The 20,831-nt window shown below is 43.5% G+C and overlaps 4 protein-coding genes and 1 long non-coding RNA gene across 9 annotated transcripts; 2 read left to right on the top strand and 3 right to left on the bottom strand.

Moving 5' to 3' along the window:
- Nucleotides 1-46: 46 nt before the first annotated feature.
- Nucleotides 47-1,632, bottom strand: LOC6579142 (thymidylate kinase). Its single transcript, XM_002005003.4, has 3 exons — nt 1,442-1,632; nt 500-866; nt 47-429 (listed from the first exon to the last, which is right to left on the bottom strand). Exons 1-3 carry the CDS (start codon nt 1,521-1,523, stop codon nt 243-245), a joined length of 636 nt encoding a protein of 211 aa, XP_002005039.1. The 5' UTR covers nt 1,524-1,632; the 3' UTR covers nt 47-242.
- A 249-nt stretch (nt 1,633-1,881) lies between these two features.
- On the top strand, nt 1,882-8,289 carry LOC6579143 (uncharacterized protein CG5098). Of its 4 annotated transcripts, none has more exons than XM_032729732.2 (6): nt 1,882-3,072; nt 3,159-3,335; nt 3,575-3,801; nt 3,869-4,311; nt 4,370-7,137; nt 7,199-8,289. In XM_032729732.2, the coding sequence occupies exons 1-6, from the start codon at nt 3,001-3,003 to the stop codon at nt 7,721-7,723; spliced, it is 4,212 nt and encodes a 1,403-aa protein (XP_032585623.1). In that variant the 5' UTR covers nt 1,882-3,000; the 3' UTR covers nt 7,724-8,289. The 4 variants fall into 4 exon arrangements, with proteins under 4 accessions (XP_032585623.1, XP_032585624.1, XP_032585625.1 ...); XM_032729733.2 differs by having other exon boundaries at nt 3,180-3,335; XM_032729734.2 differs by lacking the exon at nt 3,159-3,335.
- A 417-nt stretch (nt 8,290-8,706) lies between these two features.
- LOC6579144 (serine-rich adhesin for platelets) lies at nt 8,707-13,711 on the bottom strand. Its single transcript, XM_032730768.2, has 5 exons — nt 13,457-13,711; nt 12,441-13,381; nt 10,511-12,152; nt 10,092-10,456; nt 8,707-9,866 (listed from the first exon to the last, which is right to left on the bottom strand). Exons 1-5 carry the CDS (start codon nt 13,644-13,646, stop codon nt 9,192-9,194), a joined length of 3,813 nt encoding a protein of 1,270 aa, XP_032586659.2. The 5' UTR covers nt 13,647-13,711; the 3' UTR covers nt 8,707-9,191.
- A 3,389-nt stretch (nt 13,712-17,100) lies between these two features.
- On the bottom strand, nt 17,101-17,948 carry LOC122757707. 2 transcript variants are annotated; one of them, XR_006357820.1, is made up of 3 exons: nt 17,615-17,914; nt 17,333-17,545; nt 17,101-17,264 (listed from the first exon to the last, which is right to left on the bottom strand). It is a non-coding gene; the product is annotated as an uncharacterized LOC122757707 (long non-coding RNA). The 2 variants fall into 2 exon arrangements; XR_006357819.1 differs by lacking the exon at nt 17,101-17,264 and having other exon boundaries at nt 17,270-17,545; nt 17,615-17,948.
- A 2,325-nt stretch (nt 17,949-20,273) lies between these two features.
- LOC6579145 lies at nt 20,274-20,567 on the top strand. The gene has a single exon (XM_002005006.3). It carries the CDS (start codon nt 20,274-20,276, stop codon nt 20,502-20,504), a length of 231 nt encoding a protein of 76 aa, XP_002005042.1. The 3' UTR covers nt 20,505-20,567.
- Nucleotides 20,568-20,831: the final 264 nt, after the last annotated feature.

Raw genomic sequence — 20,831 nt, forward strand, 5'->3', positions numbered from 1 at the left:
GATAAATCAATGGGCTTAAACACATTTGCAAATCTATATTGATGTCTTTATAATTGAACTTTTGCATTTTTATTTCAACCAATTTCAATTCATAATCCCATTGAAATTGCTGTTATTTATGCTACTTATACTATATACTATTTATACTATTTACAAATGCATTTATAACAATGCGCCAAACGAAAATTAAATGTAAATCGTGTACGTAAACGTAAATCAATGGAAATCCATTGCATTGATTATTATGTGAGCTTTTCCAGCGGTTTATCTGCCACCTGCAGTAATAGATTTTCAGCAATTGTTGAAATTTTCGAATGCAGCTCCTGTTCCGTTTCGAATGCATCGAATTGATGCCAGTAGCTGGATTCCTTTTCATTAAAATGATCAAATAGGTCGCTCACTTTGCGCTGCAGCTCCAATTTTTCATACCTGCAAGGAGACAGACAATTATATATAAGCTACCCTATTTATGAGATCAAATTGATAGTGTAATACAAACCGTTCGTTGCCGAAACTGCCTCGAGATGCTAGCTGATCGGGATTTGCCTTTAAGTAGAATACAGCGTCGGGTTTCAGCAAGCCCAGATCTGGTGCCCAGCACCAATCCAAGTCAAGTCCCTTGGCCACCGAATAGACCACGCCGGAATAGGCATAGCGGTCACATATTATTGTCGTGCCGGCCAGCAGATCCGCTTGGATGCTGCTCATGCATTCCCAGCGATTCGCTGAGAAGAGCAGGTGAATAACTTCATGGGACAACTCTTGGGTGTTCTTCAGAAATCGATTAATGACATCACCAATTATTGTGCTACGATTCGGAAAGTTGATTTTCTTCGCAGCAATACCTTTTTCCTTTAGCCGTTCGCCTGGGATTAGATTGATATTACAGGAGTTTTCAATTGTAGTTCTTATCTTAGCAGATGTGGAAATATAGGATGTATTCGTTATCCTTCTGTGGCCGCTCCATAACAGCAAAATTTGAGCAAAGCCGCTGTTAATGGAATGAATGCTCGCGATATAATCTTCAATTATGACTTCATTAAGTATGGATTAGGAAAGATAAACAACTAAGATCTGCTACCAATCGGTTAATAAGTTCATTTCAATGTTAAAACAAGGCGATTTCTAAACATAGTTCTTTTCTAATCAGAATTTTGCCAGAAGCGCAAATTTCTACGCTGACTGGCGGGAAAGTTCACAATAGATTCTCTTAACCGCATTGCAAAGAATTTTAGCGGCAAAATTAGCCACGATTGCCAATGCACGCGAAACTCAAAATTACAAAAGTATACAATGTTTTTGGTTTATATATTAGATCTAACGTGTTATATTGCAAAACTTAAAGTTGAAGCATATTAAATCAATTAGTTTCACAAGTTATAGACAAATGAAGTGCCAAACATTCTCACTCACTTTTGGTTTATCTACTTTATTTACTTACACAGTTGATTGCTTTGCGTTGACTTGCCAACACGATCGCAGCCTTCAAATACTATAAAGGCACCACGTTTATTTGATTCCATGTTAAATTAATATTGTGTTGTAGTTTTTACTCAAGTGATAAGCGGATTTAATTACAATAGTGAAATGCAGACACTTCTGCAATCCAGGGCTACAGAATTGTTTAAATTCGCGGCTGCGTGACAAAAGCTAACTGATTTACCCGCGAAATACACATCGCATGCCCAAGGGCAATGACTTTAAAAAAAATAACAATATAATTAAATTCTAAGGCCATTTCAATTCATATTTATTCCCAATTAAATATTTACTTTGTAAGGTTTTTTATTTCGTTGATTTATGTGTGGTGACTGAGCTCGCAATGTTGCACTTGATGATGAACCAGTACCGTGGTTCATCCACTCCACTAATGAACCATGAACACACACACATAGGCACACACATAACACAGAAGCAGAAGCACACGTAAATTTCATTTTGTTTTAAACAAATTGAAACACACATAAAATCGTCTAAAACTAATACGGCATTTGTAAAAAATAAATGATAATTCGATTAACGAAACGTTACAATGTGTTAGCAATAAAGTGCGGGTGTTTGTGCTATTTGGCAAGGCTTGGTTTTGGCCTGCCTTTTCGGCCCAAAACAAGTAATTCGCAAAAACAGTCACAACGAAGCTGCAATGCGCTGCACTTGAGTGAGTGAGAAGGCAAGATTGAGGTATTGTGCAAACAGAGTGCTTATCATCAAGCAAAACTCCCCAACTAACACTCACCTATGCCCAGCCAGTCACATACTTCTCTAACCACATTCAATTACCAAACAAGTGGCAAATGCTATTGCAACAAAATGTCCATAAGGCAACATAAGACAACATTCATTGATACAAAGACCGCGTGTTTTTCGCGTAGCGCCCAGAGGCCGCTCCAGCAGTAGCAGCAGCGGCGGCAGCAGCAGCAGCAGCGCATACCAGGGACAGGCATGCAAAACAACGCTGCCGATTATTTATCGACTGTCTACAATTATCGCGCAAGGACCGCTCGCTGAAAACTTTTGCAAGTGGGTGGATGTGGTCGTGTGGTTGGTGTGAAAAAAGTGCGTGCGAAATTTGTTTATACTCGAATTAAATACCAGCTGCAATAATTAATTAACTGCAAATGATGCTTCAAACGGCGGCATAGTCATAGCCGCCACCATAAGCAAATGAGCGACAGGACACAGCATCTTATGCCGTATGGCCCCATAGACAGTGTCAGGTGCTCGTGTTAACAAAACCAATTAAATGTGTTTCCTTGTAGTAATAACAGTCAAAAGTGTGTTTAGTTTTCCTATGAGTGAGTCCTGAGCATAGTTGTAACTATTTCCACTAACTACGACCCGTTCCTTCTATGTCGGTTTGTCACATGACGGCCGCCCCTCGATTGTCGGCAATCAATTTCCCCCTTTAGATGAGTCTCATGCATCAACTGTTCAGTTAGGGATACATCTATCTATATATATTATATATACATATGCACATATGTTATTGACTAGCTAATCATGTCCAACAACAATCATCCGCACGGACATTTGAGTCAGGCGGCACAGAATCCCTCATGGAATCCCCTCCAAGTAAGTATCGAGTAGACACACACACAGACACGCACACATGCAGACAGACAGACATAGAATGCCTTGACAACGAAGCTGAAAAACAGATGCATCCATCATCTCTGCAGATACCCTCGTATATACCGCGACAGCCCCAATTGGCGCACATGTCCAATGAAAGATCGCTGGTTCGCTCACCGTTGGCCTGGCATGCGTCGTCCGCCCAGCCGCCGCCGCCACCGCCCGATGCCATTTACAATTTTATGTCGGCCAATCATAAAAACGTAATTAGCGTAGTTTTCGTTTCGATTAGATCCACAAAAAAAGTAAAATAATAATAAAACTCCAATGAAATCCAAATGCCACCCGTAGCTAAATCCCGAACTTCCTTCAAATCTCTCTCTTTTGTTGCATTTGTAGTTGCTTCTTGTCCAATCGCTTGTTTTTATTGCCTCGATTACGCCTTTGCTTGTTTTTTTTTTTTTTTTTTTTCATATCTAATCGCATTTGATTGCCCTTGCAGCTGGATCATCATCATCAAATGAATCCGTTGCTGGCGCCGCCTTATACTGGAACATTGCCCTTTGACTCCATGGATTTGTCGCTGCAATCAAGTCGCAGCGCTGCGCCCACGCTGAACAAAACTGGCCAACAACAACAGCAGCAGCAGCAACAACAACAACAGCAGCAGCAATCACAACAGCAGCAACAACAATCGCATTTACATGCACCGCCTAATTATCCAACGATGTAAGCTACACTTTGCTCTGCCGACTATGGATATAGATTATATTATATATATATTTACTATTCACAGTCACAATTTGACCACAAGCACGCCTGCAGGACATCTGCCGGGCATGCCTGCATCGGCCTCGCCAGCTAGCTCTGCCAGTAAATATCTCAATGCGAATGGTTCGGGGCCAGGAGATTGCGAGTCGCTGTTGCCGCCGCCGCCCAGTACCCCGCCCAACAATAATAATCACAGCAGCAGCAGCGGTAGCGGCAACGGCAATGGCAGCAATGCGAACAACAACACCACCACAGGCAGCAGCAGCAGCAGTAGCAACAGTAGCAATAACAACAACAATGTGCCGCCGCCCCATTACATGCAAAATCGTGATGAGAACTTTAAGCTGACGCAGTTGAAGAACATGCAAAAGGGCAGCGAGCTAAGCGGAAAAGATTGCAGCTACACAGGCAAGCTGGCTACGCACAACATGCAACAACAACAGCAGCAGCAACATCACTCCAAGAAGCGTAAGTACATGCAATATAAACATAGAGATTGTCTAATACTTAGCGACTTCTCTTACAGCCTCGCCGCTTCGCAATTATCATCAGCAGCAGCAACAGCAGCAGCAGCAGTCGCCCTATAACATGACGCCGCCGAAGTATAACGGACCGCAAACGCCGCCTACACCGCAGTCGCCGCTGGACTATAATCAATTGCATTTGCATCATCCGCTGCACGCAGGAATTGGGAGTTATGCGTCACAGCAGCAGCAGCAGCAGCAGCTTATGCCACAGGAACAGCAGCAGCAACAGCAACATTTACATTATGCACCACCAGCAACACATCATAACCAGCATCTGGCACCGCCACCACCACCGCCGCTGTCACATATGACAAATGCACAATTTCAGCAGCGACAGCAACCGCCGATGCAGCAGCAACAACAACAGCACCAGCCGGCAGCGACGACCCAACAAACGTCTCAAATGCATTCCCGCAATACGCAATTAACGAATCTCGATATGCTGTCCAAGCAAAAGCCAGAGGATCAACATCAACAACAGCAGCAGCAGCAGGAAGATTCACAGCCGATCATCACGGATCTCTCTACAACAGCCTCGTATCGCAGCAATAATCAACAAATTGCCGAGGATAAACACTTGGTAGAGGCGCCCGAATCACCCTACATGACCACATCCAATGAGGAGTCGCTGGAGTCGAACAGCAACAGCAGTAATAGTCGCAAGCGGCGCAAGCGCAAAGCCAGCCAGGTGATGCGCCTGACGCCCAGTGAAAATGTGAAAAGACAGCGTACCCCGAGCCCGCATAGCAACAGTTGCAGTCCAAAGCACTCGCCCAAGAATGGAGCCGATGTGCAAGAGTTTCAGCCGTTCGGCCTTAAGGATAAGCAACAGCACCAGCACCAGCAGCAGCCGCAGCCGCAACAACACGAACTGCCGCAAGAAAATGGACGGGCATCATCGCCGCCAACTGCTGCAACAGCCGACAATAGCAGCAATAGCTCCACGATCTACAACGATACGGATAATCCCAAGACTAAGAAGCAGCGACAAGCGCTGCTCCAACGCAATCTCACAGAGCAACAGCAGCAGCAGCAGCATCGTCGCCAGGTTGACGATGAGGATCAGCAGGAGCAGCAGCAGCGCCAGTCTCCCGCCTCAAAGTCAGCCAGTGAATCGCAAATGCCACCACCCAGTCCGCAGAGCAATAGCAGCAGCAGCAGCTCGAGCAGCTCCAGTGCTGGCACACACAGCAGCCACAGCAGTCGAGCCAGCGAAGCGGTTGCTGGCAAGGATCAACTGGAGCAGCAGCAGCAGCAGCTGGACAATAACAAGGCCGTCATCACAGATACGCCCGCCTCGCCAGCTTTAGTCGAGCAGGGCGACATTGATGCCAAGCCAGCGGTGAGCGTGCACGATGATGAGGATGAAGTGGAATCGCCAGTTGGAAAGGAATCGCCCGCAGTCGCAACAACAGCAACATCAGCATCAGGAGCAGCAGCAACTAATGCCACAGCAATTGGAGCCACAGAGCCGTGCCATTTCAACGAGGTGGAGGATAAGCTGGAGAAAATGTTTGCCGGCATTGAGGATGAGCCGGCCGAGCAGCAAGCCGATGAGCCGGCCAGAGCACCAAGAGCAGATCTGACTGCACAATTAGCCTTAGACAAGGATAAGCCATTAGCCAGCACTCCACCAGCGGCCAGCACACCAACACCAACCCCAGCATCCACTCCTGCACCCACACCCGAGCTGCGACCTATGGCGACAAAGGCGGCCATGAAATCGACAATGCCCAGTCCCATACACAGTCCTACGCCGCTGGCCGAACCGCCAGCCAAGGAGCACGTCACAGCACAGTCACCAGCCCCAGCTGCGGCTGCGACGCCGCCAAGCGCCAAAGTGCCGCCACGAACGCCGCCAACGCGTTGCTTGCCACCGCGACGACTCTCAATGGGCATGGATCCATCCCTGTTGCGCTTTACCATTGAGGAGCCAAAGAAGATGCCCGCGCGAAAGAAGACGGCGCCACCACCGCCTCCTCCTCCGCCTGAAACGGAAATCATGCAGCTGGACAGTGATGATGATAAGCCGAGCACCTCGGCAGCCGCAGCAGCTGCTCTGGCGGCACGCAAGCTAAGCGAGGCAGCTGCAGCCAAGGCACTCGCGCCCAAGGCAAGCAACGGGAATGCCAACGCCAACAACAAGAAAAAGAAAAAGAATGCGCCCAAGGGCAAGAAGCCGACGGCCAAGAATGGCGCCAAGGCCAACGCGGGGAAAAAGGGAAGCGTGCGCAAAAATTTCAGCACCGACGAGGACAGCACTCCGGCGCCCAATCGTGAGAGCAGCAACAGCAATAACAATGGCGCTGCTGCGCCAGATCTCAGGTTCAAGTCCCCATTCATACAGATCAAGCCCGATGGCAGCATTAGCATTAAGAATACGCACAATGCCGAGGATGTGAACGAGAAGCAGACGAAGAAGAAGCACACAAAGGCGCCGCACGAGCGCAAAAATCTGCGCGGCATGCACAGCTCGACGTTGAGCAATCGCTACGATGCAGACACCACCGACTCCAGTTGGATTTGTGTGTTCTGCAAGTGCGGGCCCCACAAACTGGGGCTGGGCGATCTCTTCGGTCCGTATCTGGTTTCCATAGACTGTGAGGAATATCGCACGGCGGTGCAGGTGCCGGCAGGTGTGCACGACATCGACGGCTTGTTCGCGAGCAAGCGCAAGCGCTCGGACATGGTCAAGCTGCATGAGCGCAATCTGCCCGTGGTGCCCGCAACGCTGGCGAACATTATGCAGGCGCCCAAGATAACGATGGTGAGTGATAACCATAATTGATATATAACTTTAATTAATATGTCATTGCGTTTCCTTGCAGCACAAACGCAAGCGCAAGCAAACCCACGACAGCGTCTACTCCTGCAGCGATGCTGATCCAAATGAATCGCAGTGCTCGTCGCAGGATCCGCTCGACTGCAGCCATGAGGCCAAGTTCGTTGAGACGTTTCGCGGCATGACGAAAACATCGGATCATTGCTACGAGATTTGGCTGCACGAGGACTGCGCCATCTGGGCGAATGACATACAGCTGATTGGCGCTCATGTCAGTGGCCTCGATGCAGCCGTCTGGGACAGCACACGGTATCAGTGCGTGCACTGTGCACAGCCGGGCGCCATTGTTTGCTGCTTTGAGCGCACCTGCAAGGCAGCGGCGCATGTGCCGTGTGCCCGGCTAGCCGGTTGGAGTCTATGCGAGGCGGAGCGCAAAGTCTATTGCCAGCTGCATGTGCCCGAGGGAGCAGCGAGAGAGAAGCTAGCCATGACATTTCTGACGCCCAACGTGAGCATGGGGGAGCAGGCGGCAGCGCCACCGCCCACACTGAACATCAATTCGCTTCCCTGAGTACGCGTGCGTGTGCAGAAATGTCGTCTGGACGTCAAGCATTGAGCGCACGTTAAGAGCTCGGATACAGGACCTCCTCGGCCTAGCGGCGACAGCTGCCTGTTTTGTATATAATCAATATAATCTAAATGGCTTAAAGCGCGAGACTGGATTCAGGTAGCAACAGCTGCTGTTGCCGTTGCTGTTCCCGCTGTCGCTGCCGCGTCTGCTGCTGCTGTTGATCTTTGATCTTTGCTGTTTCGGGAGTCAGGCAATCGCTGCTGTTAATCATTTTTCCTGTTTTTATGTGTTCGATAATCCCCATGAAACTTAAAACTTGTGTAAAAAGATTGCTGTACATTTTACGTAGACGCTGTGGGCGACAGTTTTTAATGCTAGTTTATAGTTCATATACACACATACACACACATATATATATATATATATTTTACTATATTTAGTTGTTTATACGTATTATTTAAATTATTATTAATTCGATTATATATACAATCATATATATATACATATAGTACTTAGTATTTGTACCTATTTAGTTGTAATTATATATCTACAATGCAAATAGTTTACATTGCCTCTTTTTATGTTTGACTACGATGGTTCTTGTGCTGAGATTCCTCACATCACAAGTTGTTTATATATATGTTTTTCTGTCATTTTTGGTTCGTTCTGAAAATATGATCTACTTTATGCATATGCCAATTGATAATTTAGTTCAATTTTTCGTATGTATAAAACGAATACTCCATGCCATACCGTTTAATTATATTTATAACGAGAATAATTATACTTATGATAACGATAGTGACGACGACGACGATGATGATGATGATGATGATGATTATTATTATTATGATGATATATGCATTGTGCACAGCATTAATTAAGGTAAGCATATAACCACAAATAGAAAATGTTTGACACCCATTAAATAAATCGCAAAAACAAATGAAATGAAAAGAAACGCAACAAAACAACATTCGAAAACTATTCAAAATGGAATATTGTACAACAATATAAATAAATAAATAATAATAATATTAGCTACATGTAAAACTAAAAAACAAAAACAGAAAAAAAAAACACTTGTATTGTATTTGTATTCATAAAAAATAAGCAACCAATTCTAAACACTTTAAACAATAAAACTTAATCTCACCATGAGCGAACAATTGCATATAAACAAACAAGAAAGAAGAAGATGAAAGATGAATGAAACCAACCAAAGAAACGTTTTCAACAAATTCGTCGTTTTATTTATTAAATAAATATTGCAAATTGAATAGCATGGAATATATACACACATATATATGTATATAATTTACAATTTACAATTGCATTAACATTAGCCTAAACTAACAAAATATAAATAATAACTTAAGCTTTTGTAGTAGTAACTCCGTCTCCTTCCTCGGCTGCTGCTGCTGCTGCTCCTCCTCCTCCTCCTCCTCCTCCTCCTGTTGTTGGCCTCTCAGTGGCGTCGCTGGCGCAGTCGTCGCAACTGCGTTATGTCGTTGGGCAGGCGGCCAACGCTGCTCTGTGGCACCTGGTAGGATGTGCGACCCGCATAGAAAGCCGCCTCCGAGCCCTGACCCACCATGCCCTTGCCGTTGCTGTCCGTCAATTGCAGCCGCCCGATCTGGACATCGTTTCGCTTTTGCGCCACCTGCAATGGGGGCGACGGTAGCTGCAATGCGGGCGATGGTATCAAGGCGTTGGGCAGAGCTGGCAGTGCAATATTCAGGTGATCCAGCTGCGGTCCATTCTCATTCTTTCTGACCACCAGAGCTGCATTTGCTGCAAATGTCGTTGGTGCCGTTGCTCCTGTGGCCAGCGGCGGGAAGAGCGGCAACAGTTGCTGCTGTTGCTGGTACGGCACGAAAATGTTGGGCGTCAGGTAGGGCTGTTGTATGGACTGAATGGAGGGACGTTGAGATTGCTGTTGCTGTTGCTGTTGTTGTTGTTGTTGGTAGTGCTGCAACTGTTGCTGGTAGGGCTGCTGTTGCTGCTGGAATTGTGTCTGATAATTGAATTGCTGAGGATGTTGTAGCTGCTGATGTTGTTGTTGAACAAGTTGCAGTTGTTGATGTTGTTGTTGGAGTGGCAATTGATGTTGCTGTGGCAGTTGCTGTTGCTGTGGCAGTTGCTGTTGCTGTGGCAGTTGCTGTTGGCGCTGCTGGTGATAATGAATCTGCTGCTGCTGGGGCTGATATTGCTGCTGTTGCTGTTGTTGGTGCTGTTGATGGTGCTGTTGTTGCTGATGTTGGTGCTGATGTTGCTGCTGTTGTTGCTGCTGTTGCTGCTGTTGCTTTTGCGGTTGTTGATAGCGCTGTGTAATGTAGCTCAGCTGCTGCTGCTGCTGTTGTTTGACTGGCTGACGTTGTTGTTGCAATTGCTGCTCAATAGGTTGCAGTTGCTGCTGCTGCTGTTGCTGTTGTAATGTCGTAGGATTATTGTTGTTGCTGCTGGCGCCAAATTTGTTGTTAAGAAAATCGCTGAGTGCCACATATGAACTGCCCTGATTGCTCTTTGCTTGAGGCTGATTGACCAGGGAGGAGATGATGTTGTTGGCAGAGCTGGGAGCAATGCGTTGACCCTCGGCACGAGCAATAACAATGCCTGGCGGCGTGGGCAGCACCAATGGAGGCAACTGTTGCTGCTGCTGCTGTTGCTGTTGTGGCTGTTGCTGCTGCTGCGATTGTTGCGGGCGTGGTGGTATGGTCAAGCTAGCTAAAGCTGCAATATAATTCATATATAATATATAGAGTCAGATATTATCGCTCTGCTTACCTGGAGCTGCTGCTGCTGCTGGCTTAGCATATTGATAGCTGTTGCTGGTTGCAGGCTTCGTGAGGCGTTGCTGTTGCCGCCGCTGTTGCTGTTGCTGGCTGCTGCTGCTGCCTCGGTGCGCGCTGTTGCTCTTAAAGTTCTGTAAAATGGAGTCATCAACAATGGCACGCGTTAGCTTATCGAAGGGCAGAAAAGCGGAGGAGGGAATAAGAGTTGAGCTGATGTGTTGCTGCTGTGAGTGTGATTGCTGTTGTGCGTTGCCCACAATTGTGAGCGGTATGGCGGTTGTGGGTGCATTTAGATAGTCGTGTGTGTGTGTGCGTGGCGGTGCATAGCTGTAGCCGGCGGCTAAAGCAGAAATCTGTTGCGTCAGTGTGGAGAGAGCGGCGGACGCAGGTGTGGTGCGCTGTGTGGTTGTTGTTGTCGTTGTGGTGCTGCGTGGCGTGGTGGTGCCGCGAGTGCGCAGCTGTGGTGCGTGTGTACGGTACGTGGAGTGACGATTGCGTCCACGTTGAGCGCTGGCTGTGGGCGAAGGTCGATGGGTGGTGCTGGTGATGCTGCCGGTGGTGCTGCTGGTGGTGCTGGCGCGTGTTGCTGGCGTGTAAACACGATTGCCGCGCGCCACTTGAAAACGTTGCAGATTGCTCTGCACGCTGTCCCAGTTCGCACGCTGCTGCTGCTGCTGCTGCTGCTGCTGCTGCTGCTGCTGCTGCTGACTCGTCTCCTTCTCAATGTCCCGCACAGCAACCTTTTTATTGGGACTCTGCTCAGGGCGCGCAAGAGCTAGAAACGACTCAGTGGTGGTGCTAGCGATAGTTGTAGCTCTGCTGGTGGTGGTTGCTGCTGTGGTGGTGCCGGATTTGCTGGTTAAACGCTGCAAGCGCAAGCGACTTGCGGCCAAACGATCAGAATAGCTGCGTGTGGGCGTGGTTGAGCGTGCTGTAGTTGTGGCCTTGGTGGTGCTTGGTGGTGTGGTTTTGCGCTTCACTGTCCCTTGCCGCCGCAATGTGCCGCTACCCACGCGCTTCTGGGCAAAGCGCCGATAGCTGCGGATGCGCTCCTGCGTGCTGCTGATCTCCGTCACAGTTTCCGTCGAGGTGCTCATCGCGGGCGTGGTGGTTGGCCGCGCTGTGGTGGTGCGCGTGGTGCGGGTGGTGCGGGTGGTGCGAGTGGGACGTGTTGTGGTCCTGCCCAGCGTCAATTTGTTGCTCCGCAGCGCCGTCTCTTCATCGTGCGAGGTCAGCTTGACGCCCGCCAGCAGCAGCTTCTCGGCCTGCAAATCCACATCCGTCTTGTCCGCCGCAGCGGCGCTCAGTGGTGCGGGCTCAGCCTGCTCCAAGTCCTCACTCAAGCTGGCCGTGAGTGCCGCAGCTTGGCCAATCGACTCGATAATGGGCAGCTCGCTGCTATTGTCCACAGCTGGCTCGATTGTTGTCTGCGCTGTGGTGGCGTCTGGCTCATCGAATGCTGGCGGCAATGTGGGTGCAATTAACAAAGTTTCAAGAGGCGTTTCAGTGCTTGTGGTTGTAGTAGTAGTGGTGGTGGTGGTAGTTGTGCTGCTGCTGCTGCTTGTGGTTTTGTCATTATTGAATTTAAGCTTGTGTTCAATGTCTTTGTGAGCATCAATGGGTATCTCATTGGACTTTAGTGGTGTTTGGTGGTTTTTGTGTGTGGTTTATCAAGATGTGGTTGTAAATGATAATGTTGTAGGCGAATAGTTGTATAGAGTAGCGAAAGAGATTGCCAAATAAAGATAGAAAGAGAGAGAGAGAGAGAGAGACAGAGAGAAATAGATAAAATGAGAGAGAATATGAGGAAAGATCAAAAGAGAGTTGAAAGAGTTTATGGATGTAGGAGTAGATCATGCTTGTAAGGAAATAATCAGATATATATGACTTTAGGCAACTATTGATAGCCTTATGGGGCTTACCGTAAATCGGACCGTGCCCGGCGTTTGCTTGGGTCTGTTGTACACATAGGATGAGTGGCTTTTGCCGGCCTCCTTTTCGTTGGCCTGCATGGAGAATCCACGACTGAGGAATCTAAAGGGCTGCTTCACCTTCTGCGGGCTCATTGACTGGTAGCCCGAGACGCTGGGATCCAGGTCGGTGGAGACCTCCTCCAGCAAGTTATTGATGTTGGCCACCAGATCCAGCTGTGTCGCCTCCTCGTTGGTGTTGCGTGTCTGCTTGATGTACTCGGGCGCCATCTGCTCATTGGAAGCAGCTGAGCTGCCGTCCAGCAGCTCGAGGCCCGCATTGACGCGTGCCGCAAAGTTCTTCTGCTTCTGATAGTGATACTCACGCGGATACTCGGCTATGATGTGCGCATTCGTGTGATCGAACTGGATGCCCGGATCGGAGGACAGCTCACCCAGACTGTTCACATAGATGTCCTCGCCGTCGTCGGGCTCATTGGCTTCAGCTGTGACAATCGGAGCCAGCAGAGCTTCGCTCTTGATGTCCTCGCCGCGCAGCGTCTGCTTCTCATTGGCAACGGCCGCTGGTTGGTCGAGGACTCCGCTGACAGTGCTCAGATCCTTGCTGAGGGTGTGATGCCTGTTGGGCTGTTGCCTGCGCTGGTTCAGCTCCTGCTGCTGCAGCACTTGCGATATGGTCTTGGTGGGATACTCCATCATCTGGCGCACTCGCTCCATCATCTCCTGTGTGCTGCCCACGGTGCTCTCGTTATTCATGTCATAGTACTGCTCTGACTGGTCGCAGTCCACATTGCGATACCAATCGCAGACGAACTTTTGCTGGTTAAAGATCGTGCCATTCGGACAGAGAAAGCCAAAGCCCTGCGCCGAGCGTGCGGTGTGGGCGCAAATGCGAAACGCCTGACAGCGACTCTCCACATCCGCATAATAGCCTGCGCGACAAATTCAATTAGCATGCTGTCAGCTCAAATTGGGAGCTGTAGTATCTATATAAGAGGTAGACCCACCTTCGTGTCGGCCCCTGCAAAGAAAACTCGTCTTGGGCACCTCGCTCAATATGGGATAGTCGATGCCCGGCTCACCGGGTATGGTGTGACGCAAATCGAATTGCTGATCCGTGTACTCGTTCGCCTTGTCCGCATCCTCGAAGTTGCCCTGGGCGCCGGCGTCGTCAAACGCGAACAGCACCACCAGCATCAGCAGCAGCAGCAGCGGCCCCACCGAAAGTGGGCCAACTGTGGCTGGCAATCGTAACCGGGGCATGCTGTAAGCAAAATGTTTAAATCATATGTAAATTGCACGCTTACAAAACATTATGCATTAGGCTGATTGATAAATTATGAATCAATAAACATTCATTGATTAAAACGAACATGCTGTTGAAAACATTTGAAGATAAAGCATCGCAAGATCCGACTGAATTAGCATAAACCACGGCACAGTCCGAATCGAGGCGTGACCCGAACTCGGCTCAGCGGGCAGAAGCGACGTAACCATATTTAACATCGCATTAGAGCTGTTATATATATTTTATATTTAATTAAAACAGTGGTGCGTAGACTGTTTAACGGCACTGTGCACAACATTAGCGGAGTCTGCGTGGGAGCCCGTGTTCGATTCATCAATTGACCATATAGACGAGACTCATGCCAGCGGGCAAAGTGTATCGATGGCTTATCTCCAACTGGAAACTCAATAAAAGGAAATCCAAGTCCATAGCTGTGCTGACTGCTGACCTTCAATTCACATTCACCATTTCCGTTTGAACTACATTTCGGACAAGTATTGGAGTGGCCAAGCATAAATCTGTTATCGTTCAATATTGACAGGCGTCGTGTCACGTGTTGAAACCCAAACTGAAGCCGTGCTGAGGGTGAGCAATTTGTTTATTGTTTAATCTTTCATTAATCAAAAGCCTATTTGTTTATTTGAGCTATCAAACGGCATTTCAGAATGCGTCTAATTGATGATTATTCAAATGGATTTTTGTGCTTCGAGTGAGGTCAAATCTCTGACAGCTCGTTGTATAAATTGTGGAAAAATATATTTGTAGATATTTATTAATATTGATTTTTATTTGATTGTTATATGAGTACACTTGGCTGACGGACTGTATATTGCATATCATTAATGTCATTTCATTGATGTTTTTTAATTTTTTATTTATTTTTAGTTGGGTGAAAACAAAAGACTTAGGCAACGAACTTGCCAACTGCTCACTTGTGTTTGGCTCATTGTGCAGTTTCTCTAGTGTTTGTTGCCCTGAAATTGCCTGCAATTGTAGTTGAGGATTGTACGACTAAGAGACACCCTGGACGAGCAGCTGGACGCTTTAGATAAAAGGTAAATTTTTAATATATGCTGAAGTTAAATATATATATTTTTTTATTTGTCTAGATATGCAGACAGATAGAATAGAAGATCTTACCTAAATAAATTAGGTTGCTCATCGTAATTAGGAATAATTATATTATTTGTGTATAATCGACTCAGCTGGCTTTTTTAAACCTTTCAACTAAACAAATATACCCTACATCTATTATCAATATCTACAGAGTATTGCATAAAAGGCCCAAAAGGCATTGGTGCACTCGTGTGTGCGCCGCACAGTGGTCGATTGTGTGGATCATGTCATATGAAGTGCGCGAAATGAAATTGAAGAACTGAATTGAATAAATCAAGCATTGTCGGCAAACTTAATGAATAGATAGATATCTATCTATATAAGTATATACATATATATTGCTGAACAGTAGTTGTACACAATTTGCCAAGCTAAAGAGCGCTAAATTGTTGGCATTGTTGGGCCAACAAAGCGGCCATAGAAATAAATCACAAGAAAATAAATAAAATACATCAAAATAAAGAAAAGTAAAATGAAAATAAAATAAAATATAATAAGAAATCAGCATTTAATTATTTGCCACTTTTAACTGTCCATTTGAGATAACTTAATCAATTATATAACCTGCCTTCATTTCCGACGATGATGTAAAACTTATTCAATAAAATATGTATGAAAGAGCTATGCAAAACTAATTTGTTGACAATTAAGCATTTAGATATTTGTCGAAGGCGTGTCCCACTGGCTGTGACATACTTGAGATAAAAAAAAAATAAATAAATAAAAAATAAAAAAATAAATATATAGTAGACAGATATAGCGAGCCAATAACCTGTATGCCGATGTCAATAAACTGTAAGCTATATAATCGTCTATAATGACTATCTAGGCAACAACTAATTGTATTTTAATGACTGCACGAAGAATGCGTATTCTGAGGATGCTTAAAGAGGCCTCTGAAGACCTTTGAAGACCTTTAAAAAGACATTCATGACTTAACCTCCATTACAATTCCATTATGCAAATGCAGATGTACAATTACTAAAAACAATCCAAGAGCAAAGTGTAACAATCTGCAATATGTATGTACATTCGACAGATTCAGGGTCATTATCAAGAGCAGCAGCAGCAGCAGCAGCAGCAGCAGCCACAATGCCCGCTGACAATGAGGAAGCATTCCCTCTTCATAGGCAAGCAATTTAGCCGCATCATCTTCAATCATATTTCACATCATATTTACGAGCTGAAAAACTGTTTTACTTCACATTGTTTTCAATGATCCATCAAAATACGCTGAGACAAGCTGCCGAAGTAGTAGAAGAAGATGCGTAACCAGAAAGCAAAACATTTATATATTCATATACACAAATATATATAAATATAAATATATATATTATTTTCGAATAGATAACAGCGCTAGCCGGCCTCAAAAGTGAATGGCTATGGCCATTAAATCGCTTTATTTGAATCATTTCTTGAACTTCAGCTCAGAGGCAGACAAATTAAAAATAGTTTTTTTTATTATTATTATTATATTACAGCTAAGAACCGCTGTAAGTGCATTGATTCCGCATTATATAATTACTAATTTCTCAAATTGTAGCTTTAATCATTTTTTATTTATTTATTTTATTTTTAATTTTTAATTTTTCCATTTTCTACTTCGATTTCTTGTCTCGTCTGGCAATAAATTAGCAGCACGTTTTGGCGCATCGCAACCATAAATCTTAAATACAATTTAAACGATATCTCTATGTGCCCGCAGTCGCTGTCTGGCAACTGGTTTCGCTTTACTTTAGAATTTAATTATAGCAATCTGATTCTGATATGCCGTGAGAGAAATACCACTTCACAGTCAGAATCAGTTCTTCAAATCTTAAGCGGGCTGCCTGAACTTAAGGATCTCTGCTCATGATTATGTAAATGGACTTGTTGCTATACTCATATACATATATTTATTTGTATATTATTTTATAACAGATTTTCTCCTACTGTTTTCCTTGCAAGTGATTTCTCTTTACTCAACAACTTGAGAGTCATGACCTAAGCAAGAATATTATCTAATTAATTTATTATATATACCTAAATGTATTTAACATGTATTTCAAAGAAGATTTTCTTATCACATTTGTCTAACTACTGGTTTCGCTTTACTTTAGACTCTGACGAACTCATTTTGCTAACCAATCAGAATCAGAAGAAGTCATTCAACCGTTTAGCTCTCAAGATCAACAGGATGAACTCTCAAATATCTATTTCACTTGTTTGTTTAAGATATGTAGCTTAAATAAACATAAAGCTATAAAATCGGATTTATAAATAAATTATTTATTTGCTTGGCAATAGAATTTCTATAATTAGCCAACCTGTACGTCATCAGATGGGAATTTCTGAAGCTGGGCTTAAGGATATGGCCAATACAAAACATGTCTACTTCAATGATATCAAGCGTGAAGTGTGCACAATAATAGCTAAATACAATATATAAATAAATGTATTTCTCTTGATATGTACACGTATGTATTGGGGATTTTCTCACAGATGCTGGTCTGTTGGCCCGCAGCCCAAGCCCGAGTGGCTGTCATTATGGCCCAAACTGACGTTAATTGAGTGCGTAACACAAGCTGAAAATGTGGCCCACTTCAAATAGTGCTGATCGCATTGTGTCTAACCATCATCGATTCTGTATCCGCATTGCTTTCAACAGCCAGCTTCAATTGTTGAGCAATGTTTTAGCTTCATTTGTAAGATTCTAGCAAATTTACAGTACAATTAAGTGCAGACAGTCGAAGGAGTGTTAACTAATTATTGATCGACTTACAAGCTTGTTCTTCTATGTGATAAATATCTTGGCCGTTTTCACGCTCTGCGTCTCTGTCAGAAGAGACAAGAATCTCTGCCTTTAGCTGCTTGATAAATGATTTTACTTTATATGAACTGACATTATTCTCTCTGCGATGATTCACAATTCGCTGGCTATCTTCATTAATAAGAACAGCACTCTGAATGGCTAGCATAATGATATTAATTGGTGTGGATTGATATAAAATGTGTGGCAAGAGGTTACAAATCGAGGCACTTTTTTATGGCTAGCTTATATACCTTTCATGTTCTATGTTTTATTTGACATTTATAAAGCTTGTACACTATTTTTAGCCGATTCATCTCATGACTGATCTACCTGCTGAGATGCATAATTTATAGAATGAACTGTCCTAAGGATCTGCAGCTACAAAGCAAATTTATGATAGGTCACTAAAAAAGATTTTAGTTTACTTGTTGAAAGATGTATATATAGCAAGCTATTTGATGTATATTATATATAATTATATAAATTTTTATTTGTTGAATATTATTATGTTCATAAATTTTTAATTATAAAAATTCTATATAATTTAAAAATATATTTGAGTTCATTAAATTTGTCCAGATTTTAAATAAATTTTTTGCTTACTAATAATTGAACAAATTAATTTTTAGGCAATTAAAGGACAACATTTTTTTTTTTTTTAAATATAAAAATTAAAATGTATTGTATATACTGTCTATATCAAGCAGTTAAATCCAGAAAAAAACTCCAATTGGTCTAATTTAAAAAATCGAACTCTAAATTAAAACTATAAAAAAATAATATAATTATAAATATAAAAATATATAAAAATGACTATTATTTTTTAAATTTATATAAATATGAGTCAAATCTAAATCCAAACCAAAAATATATTCAAATAAAAAAATATACATAAAAATTGTTATTTTTCGTGTATATAAATAGATATTATAAATTAAGTACTCAAATATTTATACACATTTTTAAATTTATAAAATATATATTTTTTTTTAAATTATGCCATGCAAATACATCACATAAAATATATTCTGTTTTGTTTTATTAATTTTAGCAGAGTTAACTTTTTAGGAAATAATCCAACTCCAAATTTCTTTTGTTTATATTTTAACAACATTTTAAAAATTAAATTCATTTTTAATTTTTTTATTGTCCTCAAGTGATTTTTTTTTTTATTCTTCTGCAGCACACTTCACTGAGTTTTCCTTAAAGTTTTGATTCTGTTGTATATAAATATATTTTATTTCCATTTAGTTCCATGCACAATTTCATTTACCTTAAATAAATATTTTAATATTTCACTGTATTTTATATTTATTCTTTTCTGTTCCCTATTTATTCAAACACTTTCTGTTGTCTATAACTTCACAAATCAACGAAGCAGCACAAAATCATAATCCAGCTCGAGCTAATATCCTTTGTGAGTCCTGCAGCTGGACGCGTTTAGATTTTGTTTTATTTTTAGTGGAACTTGGATTTGGCCGGTTGACGCGTTAACTCGAAACTTAACCGCTCGAGACGCGAACTTGAACTGAACTGAACTGGAAAGCCAAAGATATCCAAATATTTGGCAGCGCCAGCAACTGTCTTATAATATGCGTAAAAGAAGAAGACACACACAAAACGCCAAGACAAAACAACAAAAAACAAAATAAAATAAAATAAAATAACAATCGATTGCGTATTATGTGAGCTGATGATGAAGCTGTTGTTGCTGCTGCTGCTGTTTGTTGTTGTTGTTGTTGTTGAAGATGCTGCTGCTGCTGTTGCTGCTGTTATTATAGATGCTGTTGCTGTTGCTGTTGCTCCGGTTGTAAACCGGTGACAGCCTGCTGTTGCTGTTGGCGTTGCTCTTGTTGCTGTTGCTGCCACAGCAACATATTTAAAAATAAAACTGCATTTCTTGTGCCCTTTTTGGCTTATGGGAAGTTGACTTTCATTTTCATTGGGCCAAGCATCTTTCTCACGACTTGGCCAAAAGCTGGCATCAAAATATATTTAAGAAAAATGCGACACCGAGCACTGCAAATTTATTATATTTAGTATAATATGTATAATATGTTAATAAATAATTTATTATATCGCGCTTGGCTTTCAAGGCTCCTGCCAGAGGAGGGTCGATCGTTATAGTAGGGTTTTGGGTACTACTTGGTTGGGGGCTCGATAGTTTCCGCATTTGAAATGCGTTTGAGTATCGTGTGACCCAAATGTAAAGTCATTTTATAATTAAACAAAAGCTCGTGCGATCAATTAAAGCAACTTGGCTAAGGCAATTAACTGACTGCACTTGGCTTTTTGGCCAGCATGATTAATGGCAGTAGGTGGCACTGGCGTTGGCGTTGACGTTGCCTGTGCCATGTCATGTCTGCTGGTGTTGCTGGTGTTGTTGCTGCTGCTGCTGCTGCTGCTGCTGCTGCTACTGCTGCTGCTGTTGCTGCTTCCTCCACTAAACAAGCATAGAAATGTGTCTATTTAAGCATCGATTGCCCCTGATCCGCTTCTGATGTTTTAACAACAATATTTAATAGTGTTGTTCTTTGGCCAACTGTGACAACACTTGGCCCAATTGGCACATGCAATCGCTCTATAAAAGCCGCAGCTGCAATTGATATGCATTTAGAATTTCGCAAGCATGTGGCAGCTACACAGACACGGGCTATTGGTGGCACTGGCGGCGCTGCTATGCCTCAACTTGTTACAACACGCGGCAGCCGAGTACGAGGAGGAGCTGGAGGATAAACCCTATGTCAACTTTAACACTCTATTCCGTGCCTACATAGCCATGGGCGATGCGCTCTTTGGCAACTGGGCACCGGCTGACTATGCACAGGAGCTGCAGCATCTCAGAACTGCACAGCAATAGAGAGAGCGACAACAACAACAACAATAATACATTTATATATTTATCTATTATAATCGCATTCTTTGGGCATCATCAATAAAAAATAATAAAAAAAAAAAAAAAAAAAAACAGTGAGCGCAATTTAATTATGCCCGCTTCAGTTCTCATTACCATGATTATTCCCATTAAGACCAATTCAAACCATTGCACTATGGGGAATTTTGCCGTTTTTCGGGTATTTAGTCATTTTTGCGAAGTATGAAAATTTATAATTTTTTTATGTTAACATCTTAATAAAACTCCAAACTTTAAGGTACTGTACCCAAAATGTTGAATAACAGTCCACTG

Source organism: Drosophila mojavensis, unplaced genomic scaffold (assembly GCF_018153725.1).
Source record: "Drosophila mojavensis isolate 15081-1352.22 unplaced genomic scaffold, ASM1815372v1 contig_80, whole genome shotgun sequence".
NCBI lineage: Eukaryota > Metazoa > Arthropoda > Insecta > Diptera > Drosophilidae > Drosophila > Drosophila mojavensis.

Coding starts and splice junctions, on each gene's coding strand:
- LOC6579144 (XM_032730768.2), bottom strand. CDS start 13,646: ATGCTGGTGGTGCTGTTCGCGTTTGACGACGCCGGCGCCCAGGGCAAC. Junction 13,382..13,456: donor TTGCAGGGGCCGACACGAAG/GTGGGTCTACCT, acceptor TTTGTCGCGCAG/GCTATTATGCGGATGTGGAG. Junction 10,457..10,510: donor AGCAGCAGCAGCAGCTCCAG/GTAAGCAGAGCG, acceptor ATTATATTGCAG/CTTTAGCTAGCTTGACCATA.
- LOC6579145 (XM_002005006.3), top strand. CDS start 20,274: ATGTGGCAGCTACACAGACACGGGCTATTGGTGGCACTGGCGGCGCTG.
- LOC6579142 (XM_002005003.4), bottom strand. CDS start 1,523: ATGGAATCAAATAAACGTGGTGCCTTTATAGTATTTGAAGGCTGCGAT. Junction 867..1,441: donor AACGCAAAGCAATCAACTGT/GTAAGTAAATAA, acceptor ATCTAATCCCAG/GCGAACGGCTAAAGGAAAAA. Junction 430..499: donor GGCAGTTTCGGCAACGAACG/GTTTGTATTACA, acceptor GTCTCCTTGCAG/GTATGAAAAATTGGAGCTGC.
- LOC6579143 (XM_032729732.2), top strand. CDS start 3,001: ATGTCCAACAACAATCATCCGCACGGACATTTGAGTCAGGCGGCACAG. Junction 3,073..3,158: donor CCTCATGGAATCCCCTCCAA/GTAAGTATCGAG, acceptor GCTGAAAAACAG/ATGCATCCATCATCTCTGCA. Junction 3,802..3,868: donor CCGCCTAATTATCCAACGAT/GTAAGCTACACT, acceptor TACTATTCACAG/TCACAATTTGACCACAAGCA.